Raw genomic sequence first — 15,071 nt, forward strand, 5'->3', positions numbered from 1 at the left:
ACCACATTTTACTGGAATGGGTGGCCGTGGTCTCATGTCCAAAGATAGACAGAATTTGAACTTTCTTTCCCCTCACAACAGGAATTTTTTTCTTCATGGCACCCAGATAGCTTACATTTGTCACATCTTTGCTCTGGTATGTTTCTGTCATGTCTAAATAATTTGATTGAGATGAACTGAACAAAAATGTTGCAGAGGTAGTTAGTAGAGGACAACATGACTGCCTTAGCACACTTCTTTTGTCTGATTTTAGCCCTAAATCGCAGTATAAACTACTAAAGGATGCATCCCTCTACTCCCACCCCGGGGAAAACCTTGTTGCTAAATTGTAGAATTCAACTTTTGAAAAAAAAAAAAAAAAGAATTCCAAGTTAAAGCTTTAAATCTTTTTTGCAAATCAAAATATACTGAAGCTTTAAAAGCATGTACTCATAGTAAAGAATGTTTTCCATTCATCTTTAATAACTAAAGAGGACACTTTTGGAGCATATCTGAAATAAGAGTATTAAAAAAAAAACAAAAAAATTGTCAATAACTAACTTAAACTGTAATATTCACACTAAGGCCCTCAGTTACAATACCAGAGCCTCAAAACTCTGCATTGCATTCTATTTAAATTTGTGCTCAGGTGATGCCTCAGTTTGTGCTCAGCCAGGAAGGAAACAACAAACGGCGCCTCGGAGGTAACAGTTCAGGGTTAAGAGGGAAGTAGTATGAGTCTAGGGATTAAAATGGAGCACGACCGGAAGAGTCTGGGTGAGATCTTTATTTCAGGCACGGAAAGACGGCCTCTTCCTTTGGTGGCGCCAGTCCTCTGCCACTGCTTCACTTCCTCTTCCTCCTTCTGGTCCGTGTGCAGATTTAGTTATGATCTGCAGACAAAACCCAGTCCATCCTCTCCTTTGTATAGGCCGCCTAATCCAGCTCATCTAGTCTGACCTCCAGTTGAAACAAAATTCCAGTAAATATCTGCAGACCCTACCACCACCACACACACACACACTCATTCATAAATGTGAAATATTATGGTGCAGAAATTACCCCCAAGAATAAAGCACCTGCCACACAACAATCCTTATAAATCACTTTTCTTTATTTAAATCAGCGTTAGGCAGTTATGCTATGAACAACACAAGAAAATAAAATCAAAAAGTGACAAAAAGAAAGACATTAAAACATGAGATCCAGTAATATTAACTGCACTTGGCACTGGATAGACGTTCATGGAAAGAAGAGAAAAAAAAATATACACATTTATCATACTCAAAATAGAAGTGCCTCCAGTGACATTAAGTCAACCGCTGGGAGTCAAAGACTGGAGAACTTAAATATGGTCTCAACAACGATTCAACTTTTATAAGATATTGTTTTATTTTTCCAAGTTTCATGAATTAAATAGATCCGATCCTTAACCTACAACCGCCCCCACGCTTCGGCATGCAGCTTGTAAGGTACGAGAGTCAACACAGTTTGAAATATTGCTGCAACTGTTTACATCCATTCATTCATTAAGGTTTTACATCCAGAGAGGGGGCAGAGGCGAGGCTGTTTGATGAAGAACAAATAGTAAACCCCTCCCCTCCCACATCACTGTTTCACCACCCACTAAACCCGAAAGTACCGTCACACATCCGATGTCAAGCTTAGGGGCTTTTAGTTTGTGTATTTGTCCCTTTATGAATCAACCATCAATTCTTTATGATAAAAAAAAAAAAAAAAAAAAAACCACAAAGGAATTTCTGTCACCACGATACACCCCATTTACAATGGTAGTAGCAGTGGTAGTGCACAGCAACAAAAGAAAAGTTAATGGAAAAAAATATCAGATTTTAAAGATATAAATTGAACTCATACATCCAACAAAAGAAAAAGAAAGAAAAAAAAAAAAAGCAAGAAGTAATCCCTCTCCCAGGAAAGAAAATTTATGATATCATTTATAAAAACCGACATAAAAATGTGATCAGTACGCGCTCACCTGGAACAGATGCTGAAAGCGGCCGTGGCTATTTGTGATGGGCTGTGATTGTGTCATTACAAGTTTTGAAACTTTGCATTTTTTGATCCCCTCTAGAGGTTGGACAAAGGGAGGAAACTAAACTAGACTTTTAGCTGGTGGGTTCACCCTCCAAATTCATTCACAACAAACATATAATCAGGCGATCATATCCTGCTGTGCTTTTAACCGTTTCTAACAGCACTTGGTGAAAATGCACCACCAGGGCAGCAGTAACCCTTCAATTTGGATTTTAACTAACCAATTTGCTGAAAAAAAATCTGCAAAAATGAAATTAGTTCTTGGGGCTTGAGAGGAAAAGTGTGAGCAAATCCTCAACCAGAAGAGAAGAGAGGAAGAATTAGAGGAGGTGGTGAAGGCTTGCTTCCCTCTGATGGTTGAGGAAAAATGAGCCAAAACAAAGAGGAGGGATAAATACATATATACTCTGCAATGTGGGCAAGAGGGGAAATGTGTGTGTACTGTGAATGTGTTGTATGCGTGTGTGTGTTCTGTCCGTCCAGTGCTTTATCTGACGGTGACTCCGAGTTTTTCCAGCACACGAACTCCTTTCTCCTGGTACTCCTCCCGGGTAAGCCAGAAGTTGTCCTTGTCCTTCATGATGTCAGCCAGCACGGCTCCGCCCAGGAACACCATGTGCTTTCGCCTAGGAGGATCCTCAATCCGGATCTTAAATTTCTGTGAAACAGGGGGTCAGAGAGGCATATAATAAGTTCATGACTCAACTGAAAGTTCCCCGAAAAAAGTCTTTGTTTCTCTAATCGATGTAAAGGAGATCTGCATCAAAAGCAGACCCACAGGAAACTATAGAAAAAAGTTTAAGCTGGGTCTCGTCATGCTAGGTGATGAGACATGCTGACACTCATTTAGAAACAAAAAGGCCCAATCAGCTTCAGGTGTCCAAAACAATCCCATTTGATCTTATAGGTGTTTAACATCTTAAAAAAGCCTGAAACTGGATAAAAGCAACATTCTAAGTCATTTCAAAAAGATATTTAAGGTCTCTCAAAATTAAGCGCATGACTCATTAATACATTTTTTGTTAGAAATATTAAATGTTTACTGTGACACATTTAGACCTAAAGATATCCTGATACTGTTTCTAACTAAAATGTTCAAACAAAAGATACTTCCTCATGTGCTATTATGAGATTAAATATAAAAGAGCACTGCTATTGCTTCAATTTGATGAACGTCTTTTTGGCCACAGGTGGAACATGACATGCCATGAGCACTATATGAATATAAACTATTATTACCAGGTATAGTTTGGTAAATTCTAACTCCAGGCAGATTTCAGTAATAATTACATTAATTTGGAATCAGCTTTTTGATGAATTTAACCTTTATGTTTTTAGTCCTTACTTCAAAACAATGTTGGTTCAAAGAGCAAAACAATCAAGTGAAAGACCCTGAAATGCTTCACAGAGCCAGAGGAAGTGTAAACCTGGGTAAGGTTTCTTGGTATATTTTACCATGTGTAGTAATCAGACTTTTTAACCATCTAATACATATCAGTTGCCTCGTGACAGCCTGGTCAGATTTAATTCACCTTGGTGACAAGATCAGAAAAGCAAAAAACAATATTAGAAATTCCTAAAATTATTTTTTTCCACTGATCATTCTCCAAAAACAAGCAATTAGCAAAATCCACCAAGTCAGTTATCAGGATCATAAGATATGGACAAATAGAAATAGTAAAATTTCAACTGAAAGAGGACGTGGTTATCATTTTAGAGGAAACTAACCTTAACTTTTTGTATTTTAGTCTGAGGTGCTAAAAGATAGGATTGTTTAAATGTTTGAACTTTGCTTTTCATTCAATTCAACATGAGCCAATTTTAAAATACATACAAATATATATTTTGTTTAATATGTTTAATGTTTACTATGTGATCCAGATTTGATACTTAATTGTATTTCCCTTTTATAAATTTTGCCTCATTTTACTTGTTCACCTTTTTAAAAAAATAAATACAACATAAAGCATCAATTCAAAAGAGAATCAATATTAAAGCATTTATCATCTTAAGGCTGGGAAGGAAGCTCCATCGATATGCTAAATGCAGATGTTCGGCTACAAATATTTAGTCATTGTTAGAATGAATGGTCAAATGGAAACCACATGTTTGACGTGTATTTAAGTTGAACTTGAATGTGATGTAGTTAAATAAGTTTGCATTTCTTTGTGCTCTTTTTCAGAAGTGTAAATAATTTGAAACGCTTCTAATAACTTCTTTCCCACTTTAGCTTTGACAGCTGTACATGTTTGAAATAAAAATTTGTCATTGTCATCATCAAACAGCTCTCAGAAAAACCCACCTATGTGTGTTTAGTGGGCTAAGCATGTCTAAACACTCAAAATTTCAACAGACAGGGTGAAGGTGCAGCTTCTGTTTGTTGCTCATGAGACTCATACATCTTAATGCACTAACAAACAAACAAATGAAGGCAGCATCTTGAACCATATATTTTAGCATCAAAATGAGAAGCCAAGCAGCTGTTTCTTGTCAGTTACTGCTCAACAGCATCTATCAAACATAAAACATATATGGTGTCTTGCACAGTTGCATCACTTTTCACAAAATTCCATCCCAGACTTCCGTTCCTAAATGAGATAAACAGTTCTTAGGCAAATGCGGCCAACTCCATTTGCAGGCAGGAAAGTAAAGAGCACAACTTGCTGTTCATGTACAAAGCTTTGTTTACTAACAGTTAAAACAGTCAAATAATATATGACTCAGATAAAGACATTAAAATTGAATGGCAATGTTGTTCTAAAACAAATATTTGTCACAGTAAGTGAACCCATCATGTGTTATTTAAATGGTATAATGAACGTCCATTAGCCTCTTGCTCCCTCTGGTGGTGATCTGTGTACACTACACCAGTGTGAGGGACAAACTCATTCAATGTCCAAACTGGGAAGATTTGTTTGAAACACTGCTTAAATTTTTTACTGAGTGGCAGTTATTTAAAAATTGTCTATTTTTTACTAAACTGAATCAATTAAATTGCTTTAAAGTTGTTACTTCCAAGCACTTCAGTGCTCTCACATGTGGGGAAACCCCACCCAAGCAAACTTAAAGAAATTGAGAATCAGCTAGAACCATTAATTCACACCAGGTGAGAGGCTGGCAAGTAAAGGCAGTGTTTAGTTCATCTGAGCGTACCAGTAAGTTCAACCCACCCACCTCTTTTTTTTTTTTCTTCTTAATTTTCTTGGTTGCGGTACAACCAAACTGCAAAAATTGATCGCCCAGTTTTTCACAGTTGAAATGTAAACCACATCAGACCAATTTTAAGTCATACTTAATGATGCTTGTCGTGGAGTAAATTACAGAAGAGGTGTTAAAGTAATTTTCTTACCGAAAGCTTGTCCACATCTCCCTTGAGCACACGCTCCAGATACAGCTGCTTGAGTTCCCTCTCCAGCCGAGACGGCAGGCCCGGGTACATGGTGGATCCTCCCGACAACACAATGTGTTTGTAGAACTCAGGCCTGAAGACAGAAAGTTTGACAGTGATGAGGGCAGAAAAAGACTGAACTGCTCTTAAAATAATAAAAATGACCCTAATAAAGTGTTTTCTCACTTCAAATCTGCAAATTAAAAAAATAAACTTAGAAACAGATGTTATCCCTTCAGTTACATAAGTATTAAACACAGAAGCATAAGCTAAATTTTCTGTTTAAACATAACTCTAGCATGCAAGCACTATTGTATATATTGTCTAATATCCACAATCACTTCAGTGAGCGCTCTGAGCTTGCAACGCCACCATTTTGCATCCACCCATCCATCCATTTTAAAAATGTCTGTGTGTGTGTTTGTATGGTAATGTGTTAATGCACTGTAACGTGTGCTCCAGAGGAAACAATGAGTCACTCTTGAGAAAGCATTTATTGTTGTATCTGTCTGTCTTTATAGAGTATATATGTGCACTTTTTATTGGCCTCACCTGGTGTCGATGTCAGCTGCTTGGATGGTGTTGAAGAGGAGTTCAGCCACTCCGACACCCTCCACGTTGATGAGGTGGGGCTGGAACAGAGCCTCAGGGGCCTCAAACCGCTCTCCTCCCACCTTGATCACACGTCCATCTGGCAGCTGGAGATGTGTGGGAGGAAAAAGATGAAAAAAAAGAGATAAAAGAGTATGACACCACTGAAGAGGTAAGATGTAATGTACAAGAGCACCTGAGGGTGTAAGGCTTGATTACAAGAATCGAGACTTAAATGGAGCTTGAGTTTTACATTTCTTAATATATTTCACAAATAAAATAAAGTGTTTTTGACTGTTAATAATAAAAAAAAATCCTCCTGGTTATACTGAACAGCAAGTTAGAGCCCAGAGACTGTGGGCTCCAAATGAGGTAGAGTGAATATGTGCGACTATAAAAAGGTTTCATTCAGCAGAGGGCAGTGGGAGGAAGCAGAGCCCAGCCACCGCCACAAAGTGGCTGCACAGGAAATGATGTAACACACAGTTCAGGGCCCTTCGGCCACAGTTACATTGCCCTCCTTGTTTCGGCACACTCTACATACATACTCGCCTACGCTAACCAAAACACACATGGTCACAGTGAGCTCTGAGACACAACATGTGCTCGGTAAGGCGTGCAGTAATACATACTTCAGAACCAAGGTTTAGATTCTGTGGTTCCCTCTGCAGGGAAAAAGGACCTTGGAAAGAAAAGCAAGCCTGACGGAGGAGTGCTGCACCCCCATATGTTTGAGTCTCAGAGAAAATAGTCAGCGGCACAGCCCTGTTCTTAAGCAGCCAACAGCGTCCATGTGGTAGTCTACTTAGCTCTGTGCTGAACCAGATTTAGTTACCCTATTCATTTTGATTACTTAAAAATGCAGCCACTTTTGAATAACAAATCCTCTGAGAGGAATTCTTTCTGCCATGATGCTATTTCAAGCAGAAATATGAAACTTGTGCACACATAGAAGGCATGGAAAGAACTAATTTTACATAAAAAAAATAAACAAAGCAAAACTTGGATTCTCCCGAGGGCTGTAATTGGACAGACTTAAAAAAGTGCTCAAGTTAAAATAAATATAGAATGTGCCTCATAAAATATAGACATCCCAGATTATATACATATTTTTTAATGAATTATTGTAAATCCTCATATTCAGTCTTGTTCTTCCCTGACTGGGTATCTTTCCTGCATGGGTCAAGTTTGATCCTACTTCTGTTTTTTGGCATATTTGCTAAATATCTAACAGCAGTAAACATGGGGACTGTATACATCTTAGAAATAAAGCCTCTCGCATGCAAAAAATGGACAAAATATGCTGATTAGAATGGGGGGGGGGACAAAAGCAACCTTATCCTCCTTACTGTGTGGTATTTAAATAGACCCTTTAGCAACTCCTTATGTGTTTTTTTTAAGTTTATTTTCCCCCCTTTATAGCAATCAAGGATTAAATGCACACAATACCCATTTGAGAGAAGCAACTCCTTTGCAAATATGTTTTCTGCTGCCCAACATGTCAGTTGCAAAGCTGATGAATTGACAGCAAGGCTGGGTGATATGAACCTAATTTTCTCAGTATTTTTTTTTTTTTACCTTAATCACAATATACAATATATATCTTGATAGATTTTTTTATTATTACTGTTCAGCACTTTGGTCAGTACTTACTGTTTTCAAAGTGCTTTATTAATAAAGTTGGTTTGGCTTTATCAAAGTCAAAAAGAGACTGTTCTAATTTACAGCCTTGAGAGGTAAATGCCCTTTTATTAAGGATCAGCAGCATGTGCATTAAAACAGTAAGTGAGGTAGCTGTTAAAACTGAAATTAAAGTAGTTGTATATTAAAAATAAAAATACTTGACCGTAAACTGTAAAAATACAGATGTGCAAAATGCAAAAAGAGATTTAATTTAAAACAAACCATCTCGATAATATTTCCTCATTTTATATTGCATGTGTGTGATAGTCTCGATATATTTGAAAATCTCAACATATTGTCTAGTCATAATTAACAGCTTGAAATTCCATGGGTCTGTATGACAACACAGGTTCACTATAATCAGGATATCTACTGATTTCAATTATTGAACCTTTAAGCTACACAACTTTTTTGTGTGTTATTATTATTGTTATTTAAAACGTTAAAAATGTAATGTCAGCTCTGGTTGTTTTTCAATTTCAACTTGGGTCTAATAATTTAGAAGTGCAGCTCCTATGACAGAGCAGTGAACAAGGAAGTGCGCTCCACTGTATTAATTTAGAATTAGTTAGTCTTTATTTGTGCTTTAGAACAGATCCTATTGTAAGAATCAGAAAAACAGTGGTCTGCTTTCAGGGATAAAACATCTTTACTAGAACTCTGCTTAGCCCCTGTAGTAGAAATAGAGATGCTAAAAAAAACAAAAAAAAAAACAAAGACCCTTTCCCAAAAAGGAACCATTTTTTTGGAAAAGGTCCCTGCAGTTGAAATGCAGCTTAATTGTGTCACAATCCTGATTATTAACTGTGAAAATCAATGGCATGTACTGACCCTGCCATATATTTAAACATATATATGCTTAGGAAATGGGGTGTCAAGAGAATATGACCAACAATAAACATGCATATAAAGCTGCACTTTCTCACAATCCTTAAGATTTATTACATTATTTACATAAAGTTAAACACAGGTTAAAAGATACAGAGCCACTATCAATAAAGTCATTTAGAAAAGCTGGCACAGAAACTGCTGCCCAAGTGAATGTGTAAATGAACAGGCCCAGAGCCAATGGTTATTGTTCTGATTGGGCAGGAGGTTCCATTTGTATTTACACATGGCTTACTTCTTCAACATTTTATTAATGTCATGTTATACTTAAATGTAACTGCACGACTAACTCTTTATCAATTTGAAAGTGCTTGGTTATAGTCAAAAGCAAGCATGCAAGCGTACCGTGTATGATTCAACCAGAACGGTGGTCTCCAGTGCCAGCTTCTGCTCCTGCTCGATGTTGTAGCCCACATAGCACAGCTTCTCCTTCATCATGCGCACCGTCTCAAAGTCTGCAGAGTGGTTAAAGGCATAACCCCTCAGCAACAGCAACTGCGAAAATAAAGAGGATGATGTAGGAAAGAGAAACAAAAGGCAGAAAGACTGAGTGAAACTGAGCTACAATCTTAATCTTAAAAGCAACCCAAATATTTTTGAAGTCACTGTTTCGTGTGACTTTTATGAGACTGTTACCTTAATGAGGTAGCGAGTGATGTCCCTGCCTGCAATGTCCAGGCGTCTCGTCAGATGAGGCAGACTGAAGCCCTCATAGACTGGACAAATGTGTGTCACACCATCGCCCGAGTCCACTACCACACCGGTGAGAAGGCCTGAAACGCACATAGTACTGTTAATCTATAATTCCATCAAGCAAGATTAATCCAGGTAGATTTTCAACCTAATGACAGACAAGTTCGGTAAATACACTAACCCTGGACATAGACTAGCTGTAAAGCAACAATCAACTGTTAAAAACTGCTCAATCGATTGCCATCGATTGATCTGAACTCAGAAACAAATATTTAATCAAATCCATCAGTGGGTTGCATTTAAAATAATGGCTAACAACCATCTTCTTCAAGAACAATTAGTTTGGTAACAGCTGAAGCATATAGAAAGAAGGAACCAATGACCTCTCATGACTTAAAATCAGGTCAAAAGTAAAATGTGAGTGAGGGGTTGAGTGAAAGGAGGGGCACCAGTGAAATTTCTGTAATGTGAAAACTGTGGTATGTCTTGTTTGACCAAACATGCAGCCCAGGTGTGGCTTCTTACCTTGGGCATACAGCGTCAACACAGCCTGGATAGCAATGTAGACTCCTGCAAACTGATAGGTCTCAAACATCACCTGTGGCAGGGATCACAAAGTATGATTGTTAGATGAGGAGGAGAAAGTCCGAGTGCAACATGTGTGAAATTATCTCTGCAACATAATGCCAAATTACAAAACAGAGGGATAACAGTGCTGCTGCTTTCAAAGAAAACTAAATACTAGGGCTGGGCAATTAATCGAATTTTAATCGCAATTACGATCTGGGTTTTGAACGATCATAAAAATGAAATGGTCCGATTATTTTTTGTCCTCTGGAGCACACGTTACAGTGCATTAACACATTACCATACAAACACACACACAGACATTTTTAAAATGGATGGATGGGTGGATGCAAACAATCCAGGATTTAAGAAACTCATCAACACTTTGGACAAACGGCATCACTGCCATCTCAACACCATTTTAGTGGACTGTCTCTTTCTTCCCTGTACGATGAGTGTAGTGGGGGTGTGTGAAAGACGTGGTGACAGTCCGATGTTTCGCCCCCACTACGGACCTGTGGTAAAGCCGCACCAGAGCCGTATAGAAATGTCGCGCTACATTTTATTGACGCGGATTTCAACGTGAAAACGAAATGTCTCCAGACTATTTTTTTCCAGATCACACCAGGAGGAACATAGCTGCTGGTCTGAGACAAACAATAGCTATGGGGACCTGGTGGAAAGAAACTAGTCGACATTACCACAGTAAACACTTCAAATGTCACCCCCCCCAACCTCTTATCTATAATCGTGTTAAATAATCGAGATATCAATTTCAATCAAAATAATCGTGATTATCATTTTTCCCATAATTGAGCAGCCCTACTAAATACATTCTTCCCTCTCAGAAAACAACAGAAACAAAAACAGTTTAAAATGCATAAAGCAAAGACATGTGTCACTGTACCTCAATGATCTTCTCACGGTTCTTGGTGGGATTCATTGGAGGTTCGGTCAGCAGGATCTTGCAGTTGCGGGAGTCAATGCTGAGCTTCTCTGGACCAAAGGTGTAGTCCCACAGGTGTTTCATGTCATCCCAGTTCCTGACAATGCCGTTCTCCATGGGGTAGTTCACCTCCAGCATGGAGCGCAGTTCACTGGCCTCATCTCCCACCATCAGGTCCTGGATAAAGGGTTAACACACACACACAAAAATATTTATATAAGACAGTTAGCTATCTTTTCTGTGAATTAAAGACTGGACCATTCAGTGCCAACTGAGCATAAACCCTGTCACTTCAAACTGCTGTCTTCTCCTGTTTATCTACTAAAACAATAACATTTTGAGTCATCTGTCAGATCACAGCTGCAGTCATGTAGCCTTTCGTTTTAAAACTCTGTTACCCAGCATGCACCACAAAGCATAACTTTCCATGCACCTGGAAACACTTTCCCTCAGCTACAGTAAACCACTCCTTTTATCCCCATTCAACTATCCACATGCAAAGCAGCCTGGCAATGTAAACAGCTGCTGGGTTAGAGCTCAGTGTTAGCCACACAGTTAAGCATCTCACGTTCCACTTGGAAACATCAAAAGCCGGCTGAAGGCAGCCATTTTATAAGTTCATCCTGTGCACTTTGGCATTAACAAAGTACCAGTCAGGCATCGCCTCCATGTGGTGTCAATAAAAGAAAAAAAGTAAAAAAAAAAAAAAAAACAAGAAAACCAGATGTGTTTCTGTCTCTGATTCTCAGATGTCTGCCATGCATCCTTGGGTATGGATACTTCCATTACATGATATAATAAAAAAAAAAAAAAAAAAAAAGGTGAAACACTTATTTCAATGAAGACCCCTGCAGCTAAGTGGGTTGTACTTAAAAATGTTCTGTGCTTCATAAATAGTAGAATGAAGAAAGATCTATAATGCATACAGATGCAGGAAATATGTCATGTGGAACCAAGTGCTCCAGCTGGAGCTGACATTTTAATTTCTTTTTTGCTGAACGCGGCAGCAGGATTGGTGGGTGGTGGTGGGGTCATTTAGCTGCCAGGATGCACGAGGAGATCAGAGACTGAAAATGGAACTGGTCCAAAATCTCTTAGCACTCCATCGATAACAGCTGGACTGTGATTCATCGCAGCTATTTCTGCTAACACTTTCTGCCTGTAGAAAGGAGGACATTAACACAATGTGTTGCACTTCTACCTTCCTCCCTGCCACTTATTTGGCCAACGACTCTCAAATTTAACACCAAAAGTCAGCAAACAACTTTGGATGTAGAAGAACAGATCATAGTAAGTAGAAATGGGGAGAAAAAAAAAGATGAAGGAAAACAAATTAAGAAAAAAACTCAAAATACAAAGACAATGTTTCATTTTCAGAAGATAACATTACATGGCACAATTCTCTGTAGCAGGCAAGAACAGGAGGCACACACCGACCTGAACTTACCATTTTCTGGGCATTCTAGTTCACAGAGGGAGAACAAAACATGGAGAAAGAAGAAGGCAGGTATAAAAAAATTTAATGAATAAAAAAATAATAAGTGAAAAGAACAGGAGAAAGGTAGAAATAGGTGCATGCTATAAAACCATAGACTCCTGCAGGGTATCCAACTTATGTTTGTTCAAATTACGGTCAATTCAAAGCCATACTTGCAGAAATGAGCTGAAGATCATATAGAATCTTATATTAAACCTAAATTTAAACAATTTTGCTTGATTAAGAAACTAATGTTGGTATTTTACACATGCTTTTACGCCACAGCAAATATTTTTAAATCTTATTCATTTCCCAAACAGACTTTAAAAAAAAAGGCTTTGTGGTTTGATTAAACTACCATTTCTGGAGCATCAAAACAACCAGTTCATACCTTGATCTCAATGTTTCCCACTTTGGCTGTTGAGCGAATGATGGGCCTCCCAACAAGCGCAGGGAAGATGTGCTCTGGGAAGTTGGAGCCTGCATAGCCGCACTTGACAAACTAAAACAGAAAGATAAGAAAGAAAAAAGAGGAAGTGATTAGAAAAAATGCATTTAAACTGTGATGAGATAGCTGGGCACATTACAGTAAAACATTACTGAGATTTCTTATAAAAGCAGACTTACTAAGAATTTTTACAACAGTAAACAGATAATGTTTGTTTCATGCATTTCTGTCTTAGTAACACCATATGAAGAGTTTGTACATATTTTTGTTGCTTACTGGCATAAAAATCCAATAGGATGAATGTTTTCAAAGATAAAAAAAAATCTATGGTTTAGTCCAACTAACCAAATAAATGTCACATTGATTTCACAACCCCAGTGCTCTTCATGCTTTTATAAAATATATCCAATGTTAATAAGAACTAAAATGTCAGTAAGACTCCAATCAAAGCATTTTTTACTTATTACCTTCACATAAAATGTTATCAACCTTCAATATCACTTGGTAGAGCAGGTAGAAGTCATTACTGCTCCCTGCACAGTACTTTCACAAGCTCATAACTGTATTACTGGGCTGTGGAGCAGCACTTCAGATCAGGAAGCATCAAAAACCAGAACAGATCAGATATCTGAGCATCAATGATAACTAAAACAGTGGACAATTCTAAAACATTGATTTATTATTGGCCTTTTGACAGACTAAATAAATCACAACTGCAGCTGAAAAGAAAAAAAAACTATCATTAACCTTAAAAATAATTTTATCAGCTAACTGGACTTTTTAGAATCAGCGCAAATGTAAAACACTAAATTCTATTGATATTTTTCATTATGACTTTTAAGGTGGAAACCTAACTTAGTCAACTAACCCAAAAAAATTGAGAGTTGCTTCTCTTGTTTTACAGGTGCATGTGCTTGTTGCTTTACTAAGCAGTGTAAAAAAAAGCATTGCAATGGGCTATGATGTGAAACAGAACGTGTCTATGAACTAAGTGGCTGTGGTTTACTCTTCTCACTTCCTCTTGACTTCTCAGTTAAACTCACCGATATAAGGCAGTCCTTTCTGCTTTTGAAAAAGTCACATCTCAAAAAAAGCCTTATTAGTCAGTGCTGAGCCAACATCCTCCCTGACTGCTGACGGGGTTAAGATGAGGAAGTCCTTGCACTCAAAAAGAGATTGCATTACCTTTGTGTGCAGTGAACAGTTCCTAAAAATAATCACACATTTTCCAATTGCATATTATGAAGTCGCTGATGCAGAAAGTTTATTATTATTATTATTAAGACATTATTGCTGCACAGAAACACCTTTTATCCCCAATTTAATGAGTAATTTATCTGGCAGCCAGGTTTTGGCAAAGAAAAGGTTAGTCATTTTTCACTAATGTGGTGGTCCCTTCATAATATTTCTGATTAAGCTCCCACGATTTCCTATAAACTGTCTACAACAGTAAATCTGCTTAATAAATATATGTGCAAACAAATGTATTAAATCGTGGATGCGGATGTTTACAAGGCCCATGTACTTAGTTTGTCACCGCCAAGTAACATTTTTAAAGGCGAAGTTTTTTGAGAGAAAATAAAGGAGGTGCCTCCTCAATTCACCTGACACGGCCTAAATAACGCTACACCTAGCTGCCGATTACTGTTTCTATATAAAAATCTAAATACTTTAATTGTTGAGCAAACCAAATAAAAATAAAAAAACGATGAACCTATGAATTCCGAGTGGTTGCTGAACAAATCGCGGAAATCACTGACGCAGCTAGCAGGCTGTAGGAACAAGACATACAGCTGTTTAACCTAGCATGCTAGCTAGCAGCTTTAGCCTAGTTGCCGTTGGTTACTAATTTAAAATTTCTTATCTGCTTGAATTTGATAAGATGAACAGTTATAGGAGCTACACTTATAGCTATAAATTCAGCTTCTATCCTTACATGTGCACCCACTTTGCGTGCTATTTCCATGTCAAGTCTGGATGAATGAAAATTAGCTGGCTAACAAGCTACCTAGCTACACACCCAGTTACAGCTAGCTAACTGGGACGCTGACAGCCCCACTTCCTGTTTCAGCAAATCGTTCGACATAGCGGCACCGTTTAACGCAAGCCACAGTTTGATAACACGCAGAATCAAATTTGCAAACTTACTCCGGTTCCATTGTCACAGACCACCACTTTCCTTCCCTGGCTGTCCATTGTGTAAAGCCCCAGTTACCGCTGAACCTCCCTCAACTTTCTTCAGCAAGCCGGAAGGAAGACACACCAACCCGGCCGAGAGGAGGAAGGGAAGGGTGCTCATCCGGTGTGTGACGGAGTCGCTCAGATGACAGCCACTCACAGCCTTCAAGATGTTCAA

The 15,071-nt window shown here is 38.2% G+C and overlaps 1 protein-coding gene across 1 annotated transcript; it reads right to left on the reverse strand.

Annotated features, from left to right (window-relative positions):
• Window positions 1-1,072: 1,072 nt before the first annotated feature.
• Window positions 1,073-15,006, reverse strand: LOC121655715 (actin-related protein 2-B). Its single transcript, XM_042010520.1, has 9 exons — window positions 14,864-15,006; window positions 12,659-12,769; window positions 10,752-10,967; window positions 9,803-9,875; window positions 9,221-9,357; window positions 8,930-9,079; window positions 5,975-6,120; window positions 5,384-5,516; window positions 1,073-2,692 (listed from the first exon to the last, which is right to left on the reverse strand). Exons 1-9 carry the CDS (start codon window positions 14,909-14,911, stop codon window positions 2,522-2,524), a joined length of 1,185 nt encoding a protein of 394 aa, XP_041866454.1. The 5' UTR covers window positions 14,912-15,006; the 3' UTR covers window positions 1,073-2,521.
• Between the last annotated feature and the right edge of the window lie 65 nt (window positions 15,007-15,071).

The sequence above is a fragment of the Melanotaenia boesemani genome, chromosome 16 (genome assembly GCF_017639745.1).
Source record: "Melanotaenia boesemani isolate fMelBoe1 chromosome 16, fMelBoe1.pri, whole genome shotgun sequence".
Taxonomy (NCBI): domain Eukaryota; kingdom Metazoa; phylum Chordata; class Actinopteri; order Atheriniformes; family Melanotaeniidae; genus Melanotaenia; species Melanotaenia boesemani.